General features: G+C 33.1%; 5 protein-coding genes across 10 annotated transcripts; 3 read left to right on the forward strand and 2 right to left on the reverse strand.

Moving 5' to 3' along the window:
* Window positions 1–174: 174 nt before the first annotated feature.
* LOC128877337 (40S ribosomal protein S9) lies at window positions 175–2,034 on the forward strand. Its single transcript, XM_054124568.1, has 4 exons — window positions 175–293; window positions 608–847; window positions 1,052–1,238; window positions 1,753–2,034. Exons 2-4 carry the CDS (start codon window positions 625–627, stop codon window positions 1,922–1,924), a joined length of 582 nt encoding a protein of 193 aa, XP_053980543.1. The 5' UTR covers window positions 175–293; window positions 608–624; the 3' UTR covers window positions 1,925–2,034.
* Window positions 2,035–2,527: 493 nt separating this feature from the next.
* LOC128877191 (eukaryotic translation initiation factor 3 subunit B) lies at window positions 2,528–5,862 on the forward strand. The gene is made up of 10 exons (XM_054124305.1): window positions 2,528–2,699; window positions 2,929–3,124; window positions 3,200–3,512; window positions 3,593–3,949; window positions 4,030–4,172; window positions 4,247–4,382; window positions 4,458–4,653; window positions 4,735–4,915; window positions 5,006–5,355; window positions 5,441–5,862. The coding sequence occupies exons 1-10, from the start codon at window positions 2,564–2,566 to the stop codon at window positions 5,539–5,541; spliced, it is 2,109 nt and encodes a 702-aa protein (XP_053980280.1). The 5' UTR covers window positions 2,528–2,563; the 3' UTR covers window positions 5,542–5,862.
* Window positions 5,863–6,001: 139 nt separating this feature from the next.
* Window positions 6,002–8,758, reverse strand: LOC128877197 (CDP-diacylglycerol--glycerol-3-phosphate 3-phosphatidyltransferase, mitochondrial). Of its 2 annotated transcripts, none has more exons than XM_054124316.1 (8): window positions 8,588–8,758; window positions 7,926–8,127; window positions 7,731–7,853; window positions 7,379–7,656; window positions 7,019–7,290; window positions 6,659–6,895; window positions 6,367–6,576; window positions 6,002–6,279 (listed from the first exon to the last, which is right to left on the reverse strand). In XM_054124316.1, exons 1-8 carry the CDS (start codon window positions 8,617–8,619, stop codon window positions 6,077–6,079), a joined length of 1,557 nt encoding a protein of 518 aa, XP_053980291.1. In that variant the 5' UTR covers window positions 8,620–8,758; the 3' UTR covers window positions 6,002–6,076. The 2 variants fall into 2 exon arrangements, with proteins under 2 accessions (XP_053980291.1, XP_053980299.1); XM_054124324.1 differs by lacking the exon at window positions 8,588–8,758 and adding an exon at window positions 8,456–8,470 and having other exon boundaries at window positions 7,926–8,174.
* A 297-nt stretch (window positions 8,759–9,055) lies between these two features.
* LOC128877259 (endophilin-B1) lies at window positions 9,056–14,078 on the forward strand. Of its 5 annotated transcripts, none has more exons than XM_054124415.1 (9): window positions 9,056–9,251; window positions 9,889–10,030; window positions 10,108–10,236; window positions 10,324–10,486; window positions 10,553–10,616; window positions 10,703–10,738; window positions 10,954–11,144; window positions 12,454–12,589; window positions 13,616–14,078. In XM_054124415.1, the coding sequence occupies exons 1-9, from the start codon at window positions 9,189–9,191 to the stop codon at window positions 13,724–13,726; spliced, it is 1,035 nt and encodes a 344-aa protein (XP_053980390.1). In that variant the 5' UTR covers window positions 9,056–9,188; the 3' UTR covers window positions 13,727–14,078. The 5 variants fall into 5 exon arrangements, with proteins under 5 accessions (XP_053980390.1, XP_053980399.1, XP_053980408.1 ...); XM_054124440.1 differs by lacking the exon at window positions 9,056–9,251 and adding an exon at window positions 9,374–9,526; XM_054124424.1 differs by lacking the exon at window positions 10,703–10,738.
* A 27-nt stretch (window positions 14,079–14,105) lies between these two features.
* LOC128877345 (40S ribosomal protein S18) lies at window positions 14,106–15,390 on the reverse strand. The gene is made up of 4 exons (XM_054124580.1): window positions 15,326–15,390; window positions 14,734–14,919; window positions 14,574–14,675; window positions 14,106–14,314 (listed from the first exon to the last, which is right to left on the reverse strand). The coding sequence occupies exons 1-4, from the start codon at window positions 15,326–15,328 to the stop codon at window positions 14,147–14,149; spliced, it is 459 nt and encodes a 152-aa protein (XP_053980555.1). The 5' UTR covers window positions 15,329–15,390; the 3' UTR covers window positions 14,106–14,146.
* Window positions 15,391–15,423: the final 33 nt, after the last annotated feature.

The following is a 15,423-nucleotide window of genomic DNA, read 5'->3' on the forward strand; positions in this document are numbered from 1 at the left end:
GATCAATAGATGTCGTTTTTAGCGTCAGCAAGATATCTAATAGAATCAATACTGGCTCTTTTAATTGCCCGAAAGAAATATAGAAGTATAATTCTTATCGAGATAAAAATTTTGAATAAAAAATAAACAATCATTTATGACTTACTCGTTGAGTGAAAATTTGTATTGGGATAGTTCGACATTTCCGGAAGGGGCGCTGCGTTCACTTCACAAATTCATTTCCGTTCAACGATCTCGTCACTCGGCCATTTCCATTTCAATCGCAACGTGGTGTGGTCGTTGTACTTGTACAGGTGAGTAAGTTCAATATTTCTCTTTAGTTTTTCAATACTTCACGTAAATTAATTAAAGTATCGCAAATATTACGGCATATATTCGTTTAAAAATATTCTTGAATTCGAATAACATTTTTCTTTGAATTTGTAGTCTTATTCGAACTTGTGACTCCACCACGTGTTCAATTAAAGAATAGACTATACTAGTTCAATAACCGTAGTTTAATTTGCACGTTAATAGATTTAACGAAGTTTAATATTTTTATAAAAATTAGTAGCACCAAGTTACAAGTTACAGTAAATTAGAAAATGTATTATCTGTTTCACGTTAGGTTAACGACTGCACAAGATGGTAAACGGACGAATTCCGTCAGTCTTTTCGAAGACTTATGTCACACCTAGGAGACCTTACGAAAAGGCTCGTCTTGATCAAGAATTACGAATTATCGGTGAATATGGTCTTCGTAACAAGCGAGAAGTATGGAGGGTTAAATACACCCTGGCAAATATCAGGAAAGCTGCTCGTGAGCTTCTTACTTTAGAAGAAAAGGATCCTAAACGTCTGTTCGAAGGTATATTATTAAAGATAATCCATATCAACTTGTTTTAAGTGTTACAAACTCCTTTGCTTAAAAGATCGTGATGATTAACATTCACTGACACCTCTTGTCTGATAATATTGACGAAGTATTGTTTTTACTGATAGAATACTAGACAGATAATATTTATATTACGGGCTTGCGCTTTTTTTTTTACTAAAGTTTTTATTTAATTAGGAAATGCTCTTTTGCGACGTTTGGTAAGAATCGGTGTATTGGACGAAAGCCGCATGAAGCTCGATTACGTTCTCGGTTTGAAAATCGAGGATTTCTTGGAAAGGCGTCTTCAAACACAAGTATTCAAATTGGGACTGGCCAAGTCTATTCATCATGCTCGCGTACTCATCCGTCAACGTCACATTCGGTAGGTTTTTTTTTTCAGATATAGATGCTTGTATGCCTTAAAAAATGGGCAAGAAATATCTGATTCTGCACAGATTGTTTCTAATCTTTAAGGCTACATTAAAATCCCGGATAATCTCCAGTCTAGGATTATTTATTACTATTCTGGTTTCATGACCGGGAGACACATTTTTTGAATTGTTTATAGAACATATTTTTTTCATCTTTCATTTGATATTTGTACATTTTGAAAATAATAGTCTTTTGGCTACTGCAGGTATCCAAACTCTGGTTCGGCCGATTGAATCAATTAAATTAATTGTCGAAAGCTGTTTTTATTTCAGACAGGCCACTTAAGCGTCAGGATACTGACGCTTAACGTCTGTTATTTGGCTAATGGATGTGTACACAATTAATGATAATTGGTATATTTATTGTATATTAAATAGATTTCATTTAAGATTATCGAAATTTAGAAAATATGTGATATTTAAGAACGTAGGCGTTAGACATGAGATATATGCATACTGTTTCAGAGTGCGCAAACAAGTGGTGAACATTCCATCTTTCATCGTACGTTTAGATTCGCAAAAGCACATTGACTTCTCGCTGAAGTCGCCGTTCGGAGGTGGCAGACCCGGTCGTGTAAAGAGGAAGAATCTGCGTAAGGGAAGTGGAGGAGCTGCTCCAGAGGAGGAAGAAGATTAAACCATATTTTGATGTAATACTTTTATTAAAGTATGCTTTGACTATTAAAACATCTTTGTAATTATGATTTGACCCAACTTCTTCCTTCTAATAAACGTTTTGAATCTGCATTAATAGTTATTTTAATTTAATAGTACGTACGACAAATACATAAGAAGTAGTAAATGTAATTTGTCCTGACTCTGTACATGAATATGACATGCGTATTCAGAATTGAGATTTTTAAAATTACGAAAACGGTCATTTTAGAGAGATAATCGAGTAATATAGTTTGAGACTATATAGGACGTCCATCCAGTTCGTAATTTTAAAAAAGCAAACTCATTCCTTTCTCCTGCGAATAGTAGATACGTGCATCTAACAATTACTTTTATACAATATATTTTGTAATATCTAAATATCCAATCCTGAAACTACATTGAAATAATCATTGTAACTGTAGAATCGATAAATATATGTATACAAATAAAATAATCGTCAGCAATGAAAAATATCAACGTAGTTGCAGTAACATTGATCAGAATGAATTGAAATAAACGTGACTTTGACCACTTCCACTTCTCAAAAGTTGCACCGAATGGAAAAGGGCGACTCGCTGCCATTTTCAGTTGATACACCGTGCGCTGAGAGGTTTCCAAGATGGCGAAGAAATCGGTGGCGGATAAAACGCCTCAAAACGAAGATTCTGTTAAAAATAATGACGATATATTGAACGACGATGAGGAACCTAATTTTAGTGATCCAGAAGGATTTGTGGACGATATCACCGACGAAGGTAAATGCAATTTTTCCTGAATGACACTCGACAATAGCTGCGATACGATGACTGAAGGCATGGCTACGTATTGTCGCAAATGTGGCACGCGAACTTAACCTTAAAAGTCACGAGTATTTTATTTCTCTGATAGCGAAATGTATTAGAATTGAAAGTATACGTCGCAAAGAGAATTTTCGCAATGCTTTGTCACGAATAAAAAATTAATATTAGAGTTTGATGTTTGCAGAACTTCTCGGTGATATATTGAAGCAAAAACCATCGGAGACAGATGGAGTGGAGTCGGTTATTGTCGTCGATGGAGTTCCCCAAGTCGAGCCTGAAAGATTGGAGAAACTTCAATCTGTTATTAACAAAATTTTAGGAAAATCGGGCACAATAGTAAACCAATACTATCCCAAAAATGAGAATGGATATACAAAAGGGTGGATATAATTTTTCGATAATTAATGCTAAGTCAGTTGTACCTATAAAAATATGCATAATTAATTTTATTGCAGGTATATATTTCTAGAATATAATAACCCCCTTAATGCCTTAGCAGCAGCACAATCTGTAAATAATTACAAAATTGACAAACTACATACGTTCAAAGTAAATTTATTTACCGATTTCAAAAAGTTTGAAGAGATACCAGATGAGTGGGAACCACCAAAACCACAACCGTTCAAAGCATCCACAGATTTGCACTATTATCTATTAGAACCGGATGCTTATGATCAATTTTGTGTACTTTATGGAAATGGTCCTTCAGTCACTGTTCAGGTTTGGCAGAATTCTGCCCCTGAACCAACGATACTCGAAGAACGATCTGTAAGTCATTATACACGTTGGGTTACAATAGAAGTTTTACTACTGGTTTATGTTATTTAAAAATTATATATTTTTAACAGCGCTGGACGGAGACATATGTTAAATGGTCACCATTGGGAACATATTTATCGACATTTCACAAACCAGGAGTCGCGTTATGGGGCGGTCAAGAATTCGAGCAAAAAGCAAAGTTTAATCAGAAGGGTGTTGAGTGTATCGATTTCTCGCCTTGCGAACGTTACTTAGTAACGTATACTCCTCGAACTGATCTCGGTTCTGATCAGAAACGTCTCGTAATTTGGGATATTCTTACCGTTAAGGAAAAACGTTCGTTTTATGCGGATGGTTCCTCGGTATGGCCCATCTTTCGTTGGTCGCACGATGATAAATATCTTGCTCGTATGGGAGAAGATATTCTGAGCGTTTACGAAACGCCTGTACGTTTGTTTTCATATATGCTTTACTGTGTAATACAATCATTTAAATTTGATAAATCAATTCATTATAAATATTACAGTCGTTTGGATTGTTGGATAAAAAAAGCATAAAGATCCCTGGAATCAGAGATTTTAGTTGGTCGCCGACGGATAACATTCTCGCTTACTGGGTACCGGAAGATAAGGATGTTCCAGCTAGAGTTACTCTTCTCGAAATTCCAAAGTAATAATCTTAATTGAATCTCTACGTATGTAACTTCGTTATTAAATGATTAATTATTACAATTTATATTTCAGCCGTAATGAAATACGTAACAAGAATTTGTTTAACGTAGCTGACTGCAAAATATATTGGCAGAAGTCGGGAGATTATCTTTGTGTAAAAGTCGATCGTTTCGCTAAGCGTAAAGAGAAAACTGAACAGAAGTATACGGTACTTGATAATCTGATTCTTGAATACGATAAAAATATATATTGTGCGCATAATAATTTATACATTTGCCATTAGGGTATGTCGTACAATTTTGAAATCTTCCATATGAGAGAGAAACAAATTCCAGTCGATAGCGTTGAGATAAAGGAACCAATTCACGCGTTCGCCTGGGAGCCCGTTGGAAGTAAATTTGCTATTATTCATGGAGAAATTCCAAACGTTAATGTCAGTTTCTATGAAGTGCGATACGGTCATCAGCCTGCTCTTCTCAGTAAGTCTCGGTATAGTCCACCATGTTTGTATCCCTTGAATTTTTCGTTGCATGCACTATAACACCATATTTTTTTAACAGAGAAATTGGAGAAAAAGGCTTGCAATCATTTGTTTTGGTCGCCATCGGGACAATTTATTGTCCTTGCTGGATTGACGACTATGGCAGGGGCTTTAGAGTTCATCGACACTAACGATTTTACCATCATGAATTCGACTGATCATTATCAAACTTCGGACGTAGAGTGGGATCCTACTGGTCGGTGAGTGATGTACTTTATTTTTATATGCTATAGCTTTCTATACAGATAAATTATATTATAGAAATTACATAAGTACGTGTTTTGTTACAGGTACGTTGTAACAGCCGTTTCTAGTTGGAAAACTAGCGTTGATAATGGGTATTGGATATGGACGTTCCAAGGTCGTATTTTGAAAAGAGTTAATTTGAATCAATTCAATCAATTACTGTGGCGACCAAGGCCCGCGACGTTATTGACGCCAGAACAAATTAAAGAAATTAAGAAAAATTTGAAGAAATACTCTGCACAATTCGAGAGCAAAGATCGTATGCGATTAACCCGTGCTTCGAAGGAATTAATTGAGAAACGCTGTGCGGCGATGAAATCGTTCGAAGAGTATCGTTTGAAACGTATCGAAGAATGGAATAACCAGAAAAAACGACGTTTGGAATTACGTAATAGTATGTATTACTATAACTAATGTTTATTTTTAAGTTTTAAACGTAAATGTCTAGAACACAATGTATCGAAACCATTTCTTTTCAGACATTGATACCGATGAATTAGATTCTGATTCGAAGAACGTAGAGGAGGAAGTAATTGAATTTTTCGTCAAAGAAGAAACGTTCATTCTGGACGACAAATAAATAAAAAGTTGTGGGAGAAGTTTTCCTGTCTGCCATTCTTGGAAATCTCTAGTGCAAAACCGATTCAATCATTTGTGCAAAGTGTCATTGAAACAATTATCTTCCAGAGTCACATTAATTGTGACTTTCAATAGCAAACAATGACTAATTTAAGTGGTTATGAACAGTTTCTTTTGTATTATTTCTGCACTCTAATTGGAATTGCTTCCACTGTTTCGACGTTTCGTGTAAAACGTCGCAATCATAGTACCATAAAGTTTTATCACGTTCCATACAGGATAGTATGTCAATCAACAAATAATTATTATCAGTATAACCACATTCACTGTACTTTTTATTTATTGAACCCATATAGCTAGCTTTATAGAGTCGAACATATTTATTAACAGGAAAAGACACACACATTTTTTTAGCTAATTTTAAACGCTACACGATGACTGAAGAAACTATAAATTAAAACCTCGATCGATCATTCTTATTTACGTTTTTATTTTGTACAAGGGATAATTTTTTTAATTCATCTATCCCATATTATTTAAAAATAATATCGAAACAGCAAAACTATGCCGCATACCCATCTCGGCGGAATTCTATCTTGTTCGTTAAATGTTCTGTTTGTTACTGGCTTCGCGCACAAAAATAATCGTTCGTGTTCTTTTTGCAATTCATTCTGTAACTTCTGGTTTTTCGTCAACACAGCAATTTGAGTTTCTAAATCCTTGCTGACTGATCGATAACCTAAAATTAATATACATATATATGATTTTTATTACGATCATTTTTTATTATTCAATGTCTAGTTATTTTCCAAATTATATAATTTACCAAAATTAGGTGATCCAATAAGTGTCAGACAAGGTTTCTCTTGCCCTGGTAAAGAATACCATAATCCTTTCGCGTGGTACGTCCATCCTGATTTAATAAATTCCCATAAAGTCACTCTTTTTTGTTGTCCCATGACGTCACAGAGATTGACAAACGATTTTTCTATTATCGTATACGCTGCTGGAATTCCACCAGCAACACCCTTTGCAGCTGAATTCGATGTTTAATTTAATTACGTTAATTAAAAACGTCGTAACTTGTTCGTTACCCAAAGTTTACAACATTAACTTACAAAAGAAGCCAGTGGCAGTTGGATGCGCTGTTAGGAGATGACATATTCCTTTGCAGTCGCTAAGTAATGCATTGCTGTATTCTGAAGTTAAATTAAAATAACCAGTTGCTAATCTAAGTGTTGTACCTGGTGGTGCCGTTCGTAAAAGTTTCAATGTTATTTCGCTATCATGATGAACGTTTAGTTGACCCATTTGTATCAAAGGGAAGATCCAAGTATCCGTATTTGAATCTTTTCCTATCGAAGTATTTCAAATTAAATTCTTGTTACGAATTATTTGCTCATAAATGTATCTATAATTTGAACAAAAATTGTACATATATATATATATATATATACTTAAAATAAAAATATATGTACCTATTTTTTCAAAATTAGAGCGTTCTATTTCCCTTTGCATAAAAGTTTTCACGCTATGCGCGGCACTTTCGATGAATTTTTTCGAAGAATCTTTAAACGGATGAATGTTTGCGGTAGAATTTAATACTACAGTTCCATCTGGTTGGAGCAGAAAGCTAAATTCTCCTACTCTTTCGACTAATTCATTGTAAAAATCGCAAAGCTCTTTGCAATCTTCGATTAGGAAGTAACGGTCTTGTCGGTTCATAAAATAATCATTGCTAAGATTAGCTCTAAAATAAAACAATTAACTTAACTTCTACAGACATGTGATTATGTACTTAAATAATTCTGTGCGGCGTTAACGATTCATATATTTACCCACTAATTATTATGTCGTTATCTATTAAGTATAACTTCATATGCTGTAGTCCTACTAATTCATTGAAACGATCTGGTATCATCATCTTTAATAATCCTCGAAGTTTTGGAGTATGGTACAGAAAAATCTGGTAGCAATTACCATATTTCCCTTTAAGTAACGGTTCTAACATTTTACGCGAGTTCAATTTACCTCTGGAACCTCTCATAAAATCCAACAAAATTTTAACTTCAACATTACCATTACTTGTACTCAAAGCCTGATCTATAGCTTTTACCTAAGCATGAAAGTCATAATCAAATTTTCGTAATTTCATCGGTATCGTTACGCGTATTTATTAAACGTACTTACTAAATTAATTTCTAATTTTCCAGTGCCTAAATACAGGGATGCAAATGTTATTCTTCTCCTTGCATTTTTACATTTTTCTATAAGAGTAGAATAAAACATGCTGGGTTCATGAATAATCTTAATCTGAAAAGAGAAAAATCATTGCATTCTAAATTTTTCTAGAAAAACAAATTTTTTATAGCATAATTTTTCTACCTTCGATCCATTTATAGGGAAGCATGGAGCAGCTTTGTATAGCCAAGACAACGTATGCAGCTCTGACTGCATAATTTCGACTTCAAAGTCTTTTTCTTCATCTACCATAGCAATCTGTGAGATGCTTCTCGTTGCAATTGAATTTATACAAATGGATTTCAATTCTGTTTGACTATACATCAACGGTTTCCTGGTGTGAAACCTAATATTTTTTTCAAAACAGTATAGAAGCATTTGATAAAATCTATGCTACATGTAACATATATATATATAAGCATAAGTATAATAATGGAGCATTTGTAACATAGTTATAGAAATTACATCAGTTTCATTCATAAAATATCAAATCAATCTATCTGAATGAAATTGAGGGAAAATTCGAACACATTCATGAGTAAGATTTATCTGTGGAGAAAATATATTATTATTGCTATAGTTTTGGATCGATTGCATTTTCATTAAAATATTTGTTGATATTTTATAAAAATGAACATGTGTTCGAGAGATGTTTAATTCTACGTCGATCTTACGCAATGTGACGTTAAGGTAAACGTAAGTTTGACGTTAACCTTCATTTATGAAGGTTAACACGCCTTTATTTATCTTTAGTAATACCAAATATGACACACACACACCGTGAAAATTTTTTATATTCTACTCACCATTTAAAATTTTTCAAAATCACACCGTGCATGAGTAATTTCTTATTGAGTAATTATATGAGTAATATATCTCTCACGCTTTTCATGCATCACACGAAATTCCATCAGCATTCTGTATGCATGTGCTTATGTACACATACAAACAGTTTTCTTAGCTAATCGAATAAACGTTTACAAAATCATAATTATAGAGAATAAGGATAATAAATAAAATAGAAGGATAAGGATTTAAGGAAAACACAATTTCTTTACAGGAACAGACTTTATTAATCAAGCAAATTATCGATAGTAAGAAGATTGTACAAATTTTAATTGCAGATATTTCTAATTTTATGCGTATAAAAATTAAGTTATTGCTCTCTGATGAAGGGGAAACGTTTAATTTTAATGAATATTTTATTTAAGCGAGAGAATCCGCGGCTAAAGGTAAAAAGGTATAGGTTCGAACGGTTCAAATAAATGGCAAACTGCAGCAAACTGTATGCGCAAATTGTTATGAAGCGCCACTTCGCGGAGGTACTTAGAGTTTGTGGTCGATAGAAAATAAAGACTTGCAGGCAGGGGTTGATCGTAGAAGATTCGTATCGAAACAGACGTAAAAATGGATTTCAATGTTAAGAAATTGGTAAAAGATGCTGGTGCAGCGCTCAGTAGGGTCGTGCAGGTGAGAAATGCTTGCTATAGTGATTCAACAAATTCTAGCTGATAGGAAAGTGTGTATTTTTGTTGAGCCAGTCGCAACCGAACGCTGTCATTTCTGACATTTTGTACTCTTTTTTTCCCTCGACGAGGACGAAATTTTAAATGGAATAACCGTGATCTGTCAGTTACTCTTTCTCTTTATTCTCGTGAAATTCCAACATTTACGATACATTCTATTAACTGAATAGGATTTGTACGCTTTTGACTGTAGTTCGAACTTAATTATCTAAAGCTGAGGTTAGTAAATATATCGAATTTCGACGATTATGCTGTACACTTTAGTATTTATTATCTGTATTGTTGTTAGTAGTATCTCTTAAGATTACAAGTCTTGCTCTCTTGTGTACACTTCGTTTGAATTGTGTGTAATATCTGTGAGCTAAATAATTAATCATTCGATGACTCAGAACATATTGAATAAGTTGGAATGATTAAAGATGTTGTCCTTTTATTTGCAGACTAATATATTGTTTTATGTTGAATACGAGAAAATAAAATTATTAACAAAGGAATCAGTTTTCTTATGCTAGCAAAATGTACTTGTTATGTAAAATTTTATACAGTAGAAAAATTGTGTAATTCTCGATTGTCTTCTGCAGTTGACAGAAGAAACGTTAGGAACATCAGAAAAAACAGAATTAGATGCACACTTAGAGTATCTTTCTGAAAGGGCAAATGCAACCAAAACATGGACTGAAAAAATTCTTAGAAATATGGAGTCTGTGCTTACTCCAAATCCAGGTAACAAAATTATTCAAATAAGAATTTTAAACTGAAGGAGATTTTTATATGTTATTATATGGTATAACTTATTACAGGCAACAGAATTGAAGATTTCTTCTATGAGAAAATCGACAAAAAGAAGCCTAACAGGTTGACCAATTTAGAATACGTGGGCATGGATATGATAGAAGCTGGAAATGATTTTGGTCCAGGAATTGCTTATGGTACAGATTTAATTCCTGTCATAAATATATTATTTCAAAATAATTAAAATGAATTTAAAACTGCATTTTTAATATTTTGTATTGTAGGTAGCGCGTTAATAAAAGTCGGTCAATGCGAGCAGAAATTAGGACAAATTGAAAGAGACTTTATCAGCACTGCAGCTAATTGTTATATACAACCCTTAAGAAAATTTTTGGAAGGTGAAATGAAAACTGTTAGCAAGGAAATGGCGATACTAGCAAATAAACGGTATATATTCCGCACTTTCTTTAAAGTAATGCATTTAATTTTAATATAAAAAATAATGATTTTTAGATTGGATCTGGACGCATGTAAGAATAGAGTAAGAAAAGCGAGAAGCATGCTGGGCCAGCAAAGTGTAAGTTCTATCATCTATCGTTTAATTTGTTCTGTACTTTATATGTTTATTATGTGCTTTGTCCTGTACACTGCTGCATTTCATAGGAGTCTGGTGTATCACCTGAAGTGTTACTTGATCAGGTATTGATGAAGCTGATACTTCCAACCGCTCAAAATTCGTAGTTTATTATTTTATTATTATCGTGTATTTCATATTCAACATGTTCATCCTGTGTTTTTATCGTAATAATGTTTACTCGTAATATATTGTCGTTAATGTTCGAGTTGTATGAAGATGTGTAAACATTGTCTTGTCGTTAGAAACAAGAAATAAATTTCTTTATTGCTCTACTCAGGCAGAGAGGGAGTTGAGGGTAGCACAGTCAGAATTCGACCGTCAAGCAGAGATTGTAAAACTCTTACTGGAAGGAGTTTCGAGTTCTCAGGCTGGACACCTGCGTTGCTTGCACGAATTTGTTGAAGCACAAGCGCGTCATTACGCTCAGTGTCACGCAACGATGCAAGACTTGCAACGTGAACTAGCTGGGTAAGATAACAAATCTGTTTCGTTTTAAGTTTATTTTCATTGGGAGTATTTTTTAATTGTCCCATACTACCCTTGTACAGCTATCCCACTCTTTGGTGATCCGAGTGAGTAATGTTTGACGACTATAGAATGCTATGCCATGTATGATATATATATGTATATATATACATAAATGTAATTAAAAGCCAATAGAACCATTACTCATTCGCCAAGATCATCATGATTTGTATATAGTTGCGAGTATTACTTTCTAGACCTCTGCTTATTTCTGCAAAACTGGTGTATGTAGTGTTTTCTGCTGTTATTTTTTTTCGTAGTAACTGTAATCTGTCGTAATTACGAAGTTCAATATGAAAATGATATTTTTGTTTATCGTTGTTCTCGCTGCAGCTCACTGTTCGTTCGTTTCATTTATTCCTCCGATGTGTTCGTTCTATTCTCTATCTTTGCTTGCATGATTGGGATTGCAGGGCGCGTCAGCCGAGTCCTTTGCTGCGAGTCAACAGCGAAGATGTGATCGAGCTAACCCCCTCACTCACAGAATCCCAAAACTCGTCTATAAATCCACCACTCGCTGGTTCCACCTATGTTACTGCTACCTTTGATACCGATATTTCAAAAGTTTAGTTTTAGGAACTGTGAATCTCAATTAAAGGCAATAATTAGTTGTATTTGCGACAGAAGTAACAAAGAGAATGATAGGGCACAGAAATTTTTCTCTCTACTATATAGGTACTTGTTAACTAATAAAACGATCCTATAAACATGTTGAATAATTCTTAGTCTATTATATCGCTGTCCATCTTGTAATTATCAGCAATCAATCAATAAATTATGTTTACGAAATGTTCGATAATTGTTACCACATTTTATAAGAGGGAAAACTTTTAGTCCCCGTATATAGTTTATATTCCTAACATAAATAACATAATGAAGAGCACAGCTTTACTACTCTACTAATACTTCTTGCATCTAACTGGACATCTAAAAATATGCTATATGTAGTTAATCGATGTTTGTTTCTAATGCATGTTAATTTAAATTAAATTATTTGGTATTAACGAAGTGTATACCAAAACGCAGTGTTCAAATTGTTATTCTAACATTTCCTCGTTTTATAAATGCTAATTTAATATTACTCATGTTTTCCAACTAGTCCAACGGCTTTATGTCTTTACGTTTCTACCGATATAATTTTTAATTAACTTCAGTTATATTTGGCATGTACATCATATACGTTATACATATTCATAATAATTGAACAAAAGTCAATTGAATTTTGAACCAAACTGTAATTTATCCTACCCAGCTTATCTGGGGGTCCTTCTCACCCCACTACCCCACCAACTTCCAATGTATCAGCGGAAAATGGCCAAGAACGCGCAAGGGTACTGTACGATTACGATGCGAGGGATTCTAGCGAATTAAGCGTCGTGCAAGACGAGGTAACAAAATTTGTAATTTAGATAAACAGAAGCATGCTTGCAACATAATCGAACAAATGGCATGAACCATTACTGAAACTGTAAGTTTTATTTAAAAGCTTGTTTGATTACAAAATTTAACAACTTGTTGAAGAAAATGTATTCTGTAATTTGACCTCGCTCGATTCTACGAAATTTAGTCGGTATTATTTAAATCTGTAACGTAAAATTCCATTAGAAAGGACATTAACGATTGGTGCATTTTCTAGAAATATATGAGTACGTGTAATTAAAACAATTGTGCATTTTCTCGTTGAATACAATTCAACGTTTTAATAAATTGTAGACGTAACGGAAAGTAGGTAGATGGCATTCGTAGTGTTAGCGTAATAACTTTCGTAGTAATTATCTCATTTTTTGAAATTGATTTTCTGAGACACACTTGTAATTTACGAAACATTTTCCTTGTAATATGTAAAATAGGCATAGTTGAAAAAGCAGTAGTGTAAATAAATTTCTATAGATATGCACGTCGTACAGTTGTTGCAAGATGTAAAGTAAAGGAAGGTTATAAATACGTTGAAACTATATATAATACTCAAGTAAACTTAATTTTTTATATCACGAAATCTCCATTTTTATAAATCTGGCATTATACTTTTGTGAAGAATTGTGCATGATACTTGTACTTTAGTTTTTAAGTTTTATGTATGTATATTAGCTTTCTTATTTTTGTTAAATTTAGTTTTGGTGTTTATCACACGTTTGTTCTAATTCGTCTGTATATTTGTTTGGTATCGAGAATTATGCATATCCATATATTAAGTTACGAACGAAACTCATATGTACATTTATTCCAACTCTGCATGTATCAAATAAATATATAATTTTATTTGTTAAATGTATTTTATCCGTTTACAACCTCAAAATATCTTTTCAGCTTGTCTCGCCTATGAACCTCAGCTTATAAATTATTATTTGAAGGGACAATATAGATCGTTCGTCGACATGTTTAAGAATTTTGTACAATTTAACTATATATTTTAGGTAATCACTGTCCTTGAAATACCCGACGATGAAGACTACGTTATGGGTATAAGAGGAAATCAACGAGGAAAAGTGCCGAAAGCATATTTAGAAATGTTGATTTGTCAATGAAAATTTAATTAACATTACCGCACATTCCATTGCATTTTAATGTTTCATTATGTCTTCGAATTTAAATGAAACTGCCTTATGCATTATAGATATATTGAATTAGTATTTCATTTTGTGCATAGACTATATAGCTTTTCTTCGAAGTATATGCGAATAATACAAACTATTGTAAAAAAAAACAATCTTCGTTGCATATCAAATAAATGGTCAATTCTGCGAGTGTAACAAATATACATAAACAATTTACGAAATGTTTCTGTAATTATACGCTAATCGTTGTTAAAAAAAATGTAATTATATTCGTTGTATGTTGAAATCTTCTCTACAATAAATAGAGTTAATAGGTCGTTAAGGGGTTACTATTAATTATGGAATAGGATTTTGGTTTACGAATTTATTGATAAACAGTGAGATATAAAATTACTTCTTCTTCGATACACCAACTGTACGTCCCCGACGACCGGTCGTCTTTGTGTGCTGACCACGCACACGAAGACCCCAATAATGACGCAAACCTCTGTGAGCACGGATTTTCTTCATGCGCTCTAAATCATCGCGAAGTTTGGAATCCAGAGAAGAACTTGTAAGCTACAATGTAACACAGTTTTTTTATTGTTTCTAAAGTGATTAAAGGAAGTAGTAGTATTGAAGAAATCGTATGTTGCATGCTACAGTCAAATTTGCAGACTGCTAGTTAACTTGTTACCATTAACAAGCAATCCGACGCGCAGTTTCTTTCGCACAAACTACCAACTAATCTATACACTAATTTTGTACAAACAGTCGTGAAAGTCGTGCTATATACTTTATATTAGTGATTCTTTGGTAATTATATAATTGTTCATACCTGTGAATATTTGCCATCAACAATATCCTTCTGTCTATTCAAGAACCAATCTGGGATTTTGTATTGCCTAGGGTTGCCCATTATAGTAACAATTTTTTCCACCTTAAATAGAAGTTAAAAGTTAAAGAGAAGATAAAATTATTAATAAATTAATTTTTACCTCTTCTTCTGAACATTCTCCAGCACGTTTATCCAGATCGATATCAGCCTTTTTCAAAACAATGTTAGCGTAACGACGACCAACACCTTTAATCGCTGTCATAGCGAACATAACTTTTCTGTTACCATCGATGTTCGTGCCCATGACACGAAGAATGTGCTGGAATTTTTCTGGAATTACGAGCGACTGAAACACATAATAAAATAAAAGTATTGATAAAAGATATCAAACGATATATATCATATTTATCAACACCGAGGTTAACACATGAGCTAACCTATAAATGTATATTAATGTTAATTAATTTCTACAATTCCTTTACATCGTAACGTAAATATAACTTTATTTAGCAAATTTAATACATGATAATGTAACATAGAAATACAATTCGTAAACATAATTAGTAATATCTAATACATCCTAGGTTAAAATGATAATACTAAAATTATATTATTTTCATGATAAAAGCCAAAAATATTTTCAGAATTGGTTAAATGAATAATTATTGTATGATGTTTATTTAAAATATTGTAAATATTGTGTAAGATCGGTGTTAAAAATATAGATTTTAAATAACATATTTAAAACTCACCATCTTGCCAATCTGTCAGACACCAAGAGGCAAAGAAATATAATTCTCCTATAGAGGGGAAACTTTGGTAAATTATGGACCGAGTTTCACTATAGCCA

Source organism: Hylaeus volcanicus, chromosome 1, assembly GCF_026283585.1.
Source record: "Hylaeus volcanicus isolate JK05 chromosome 1, UHH_iyHylVolc1.0_haploid, whole genome shotgun sequence".
NCBI lineage: Eukaryota > Metazoa > Arthropoda > Insecta > Hymenoptera > Colletidae > Hylaeus > Hylaeus volcanicus.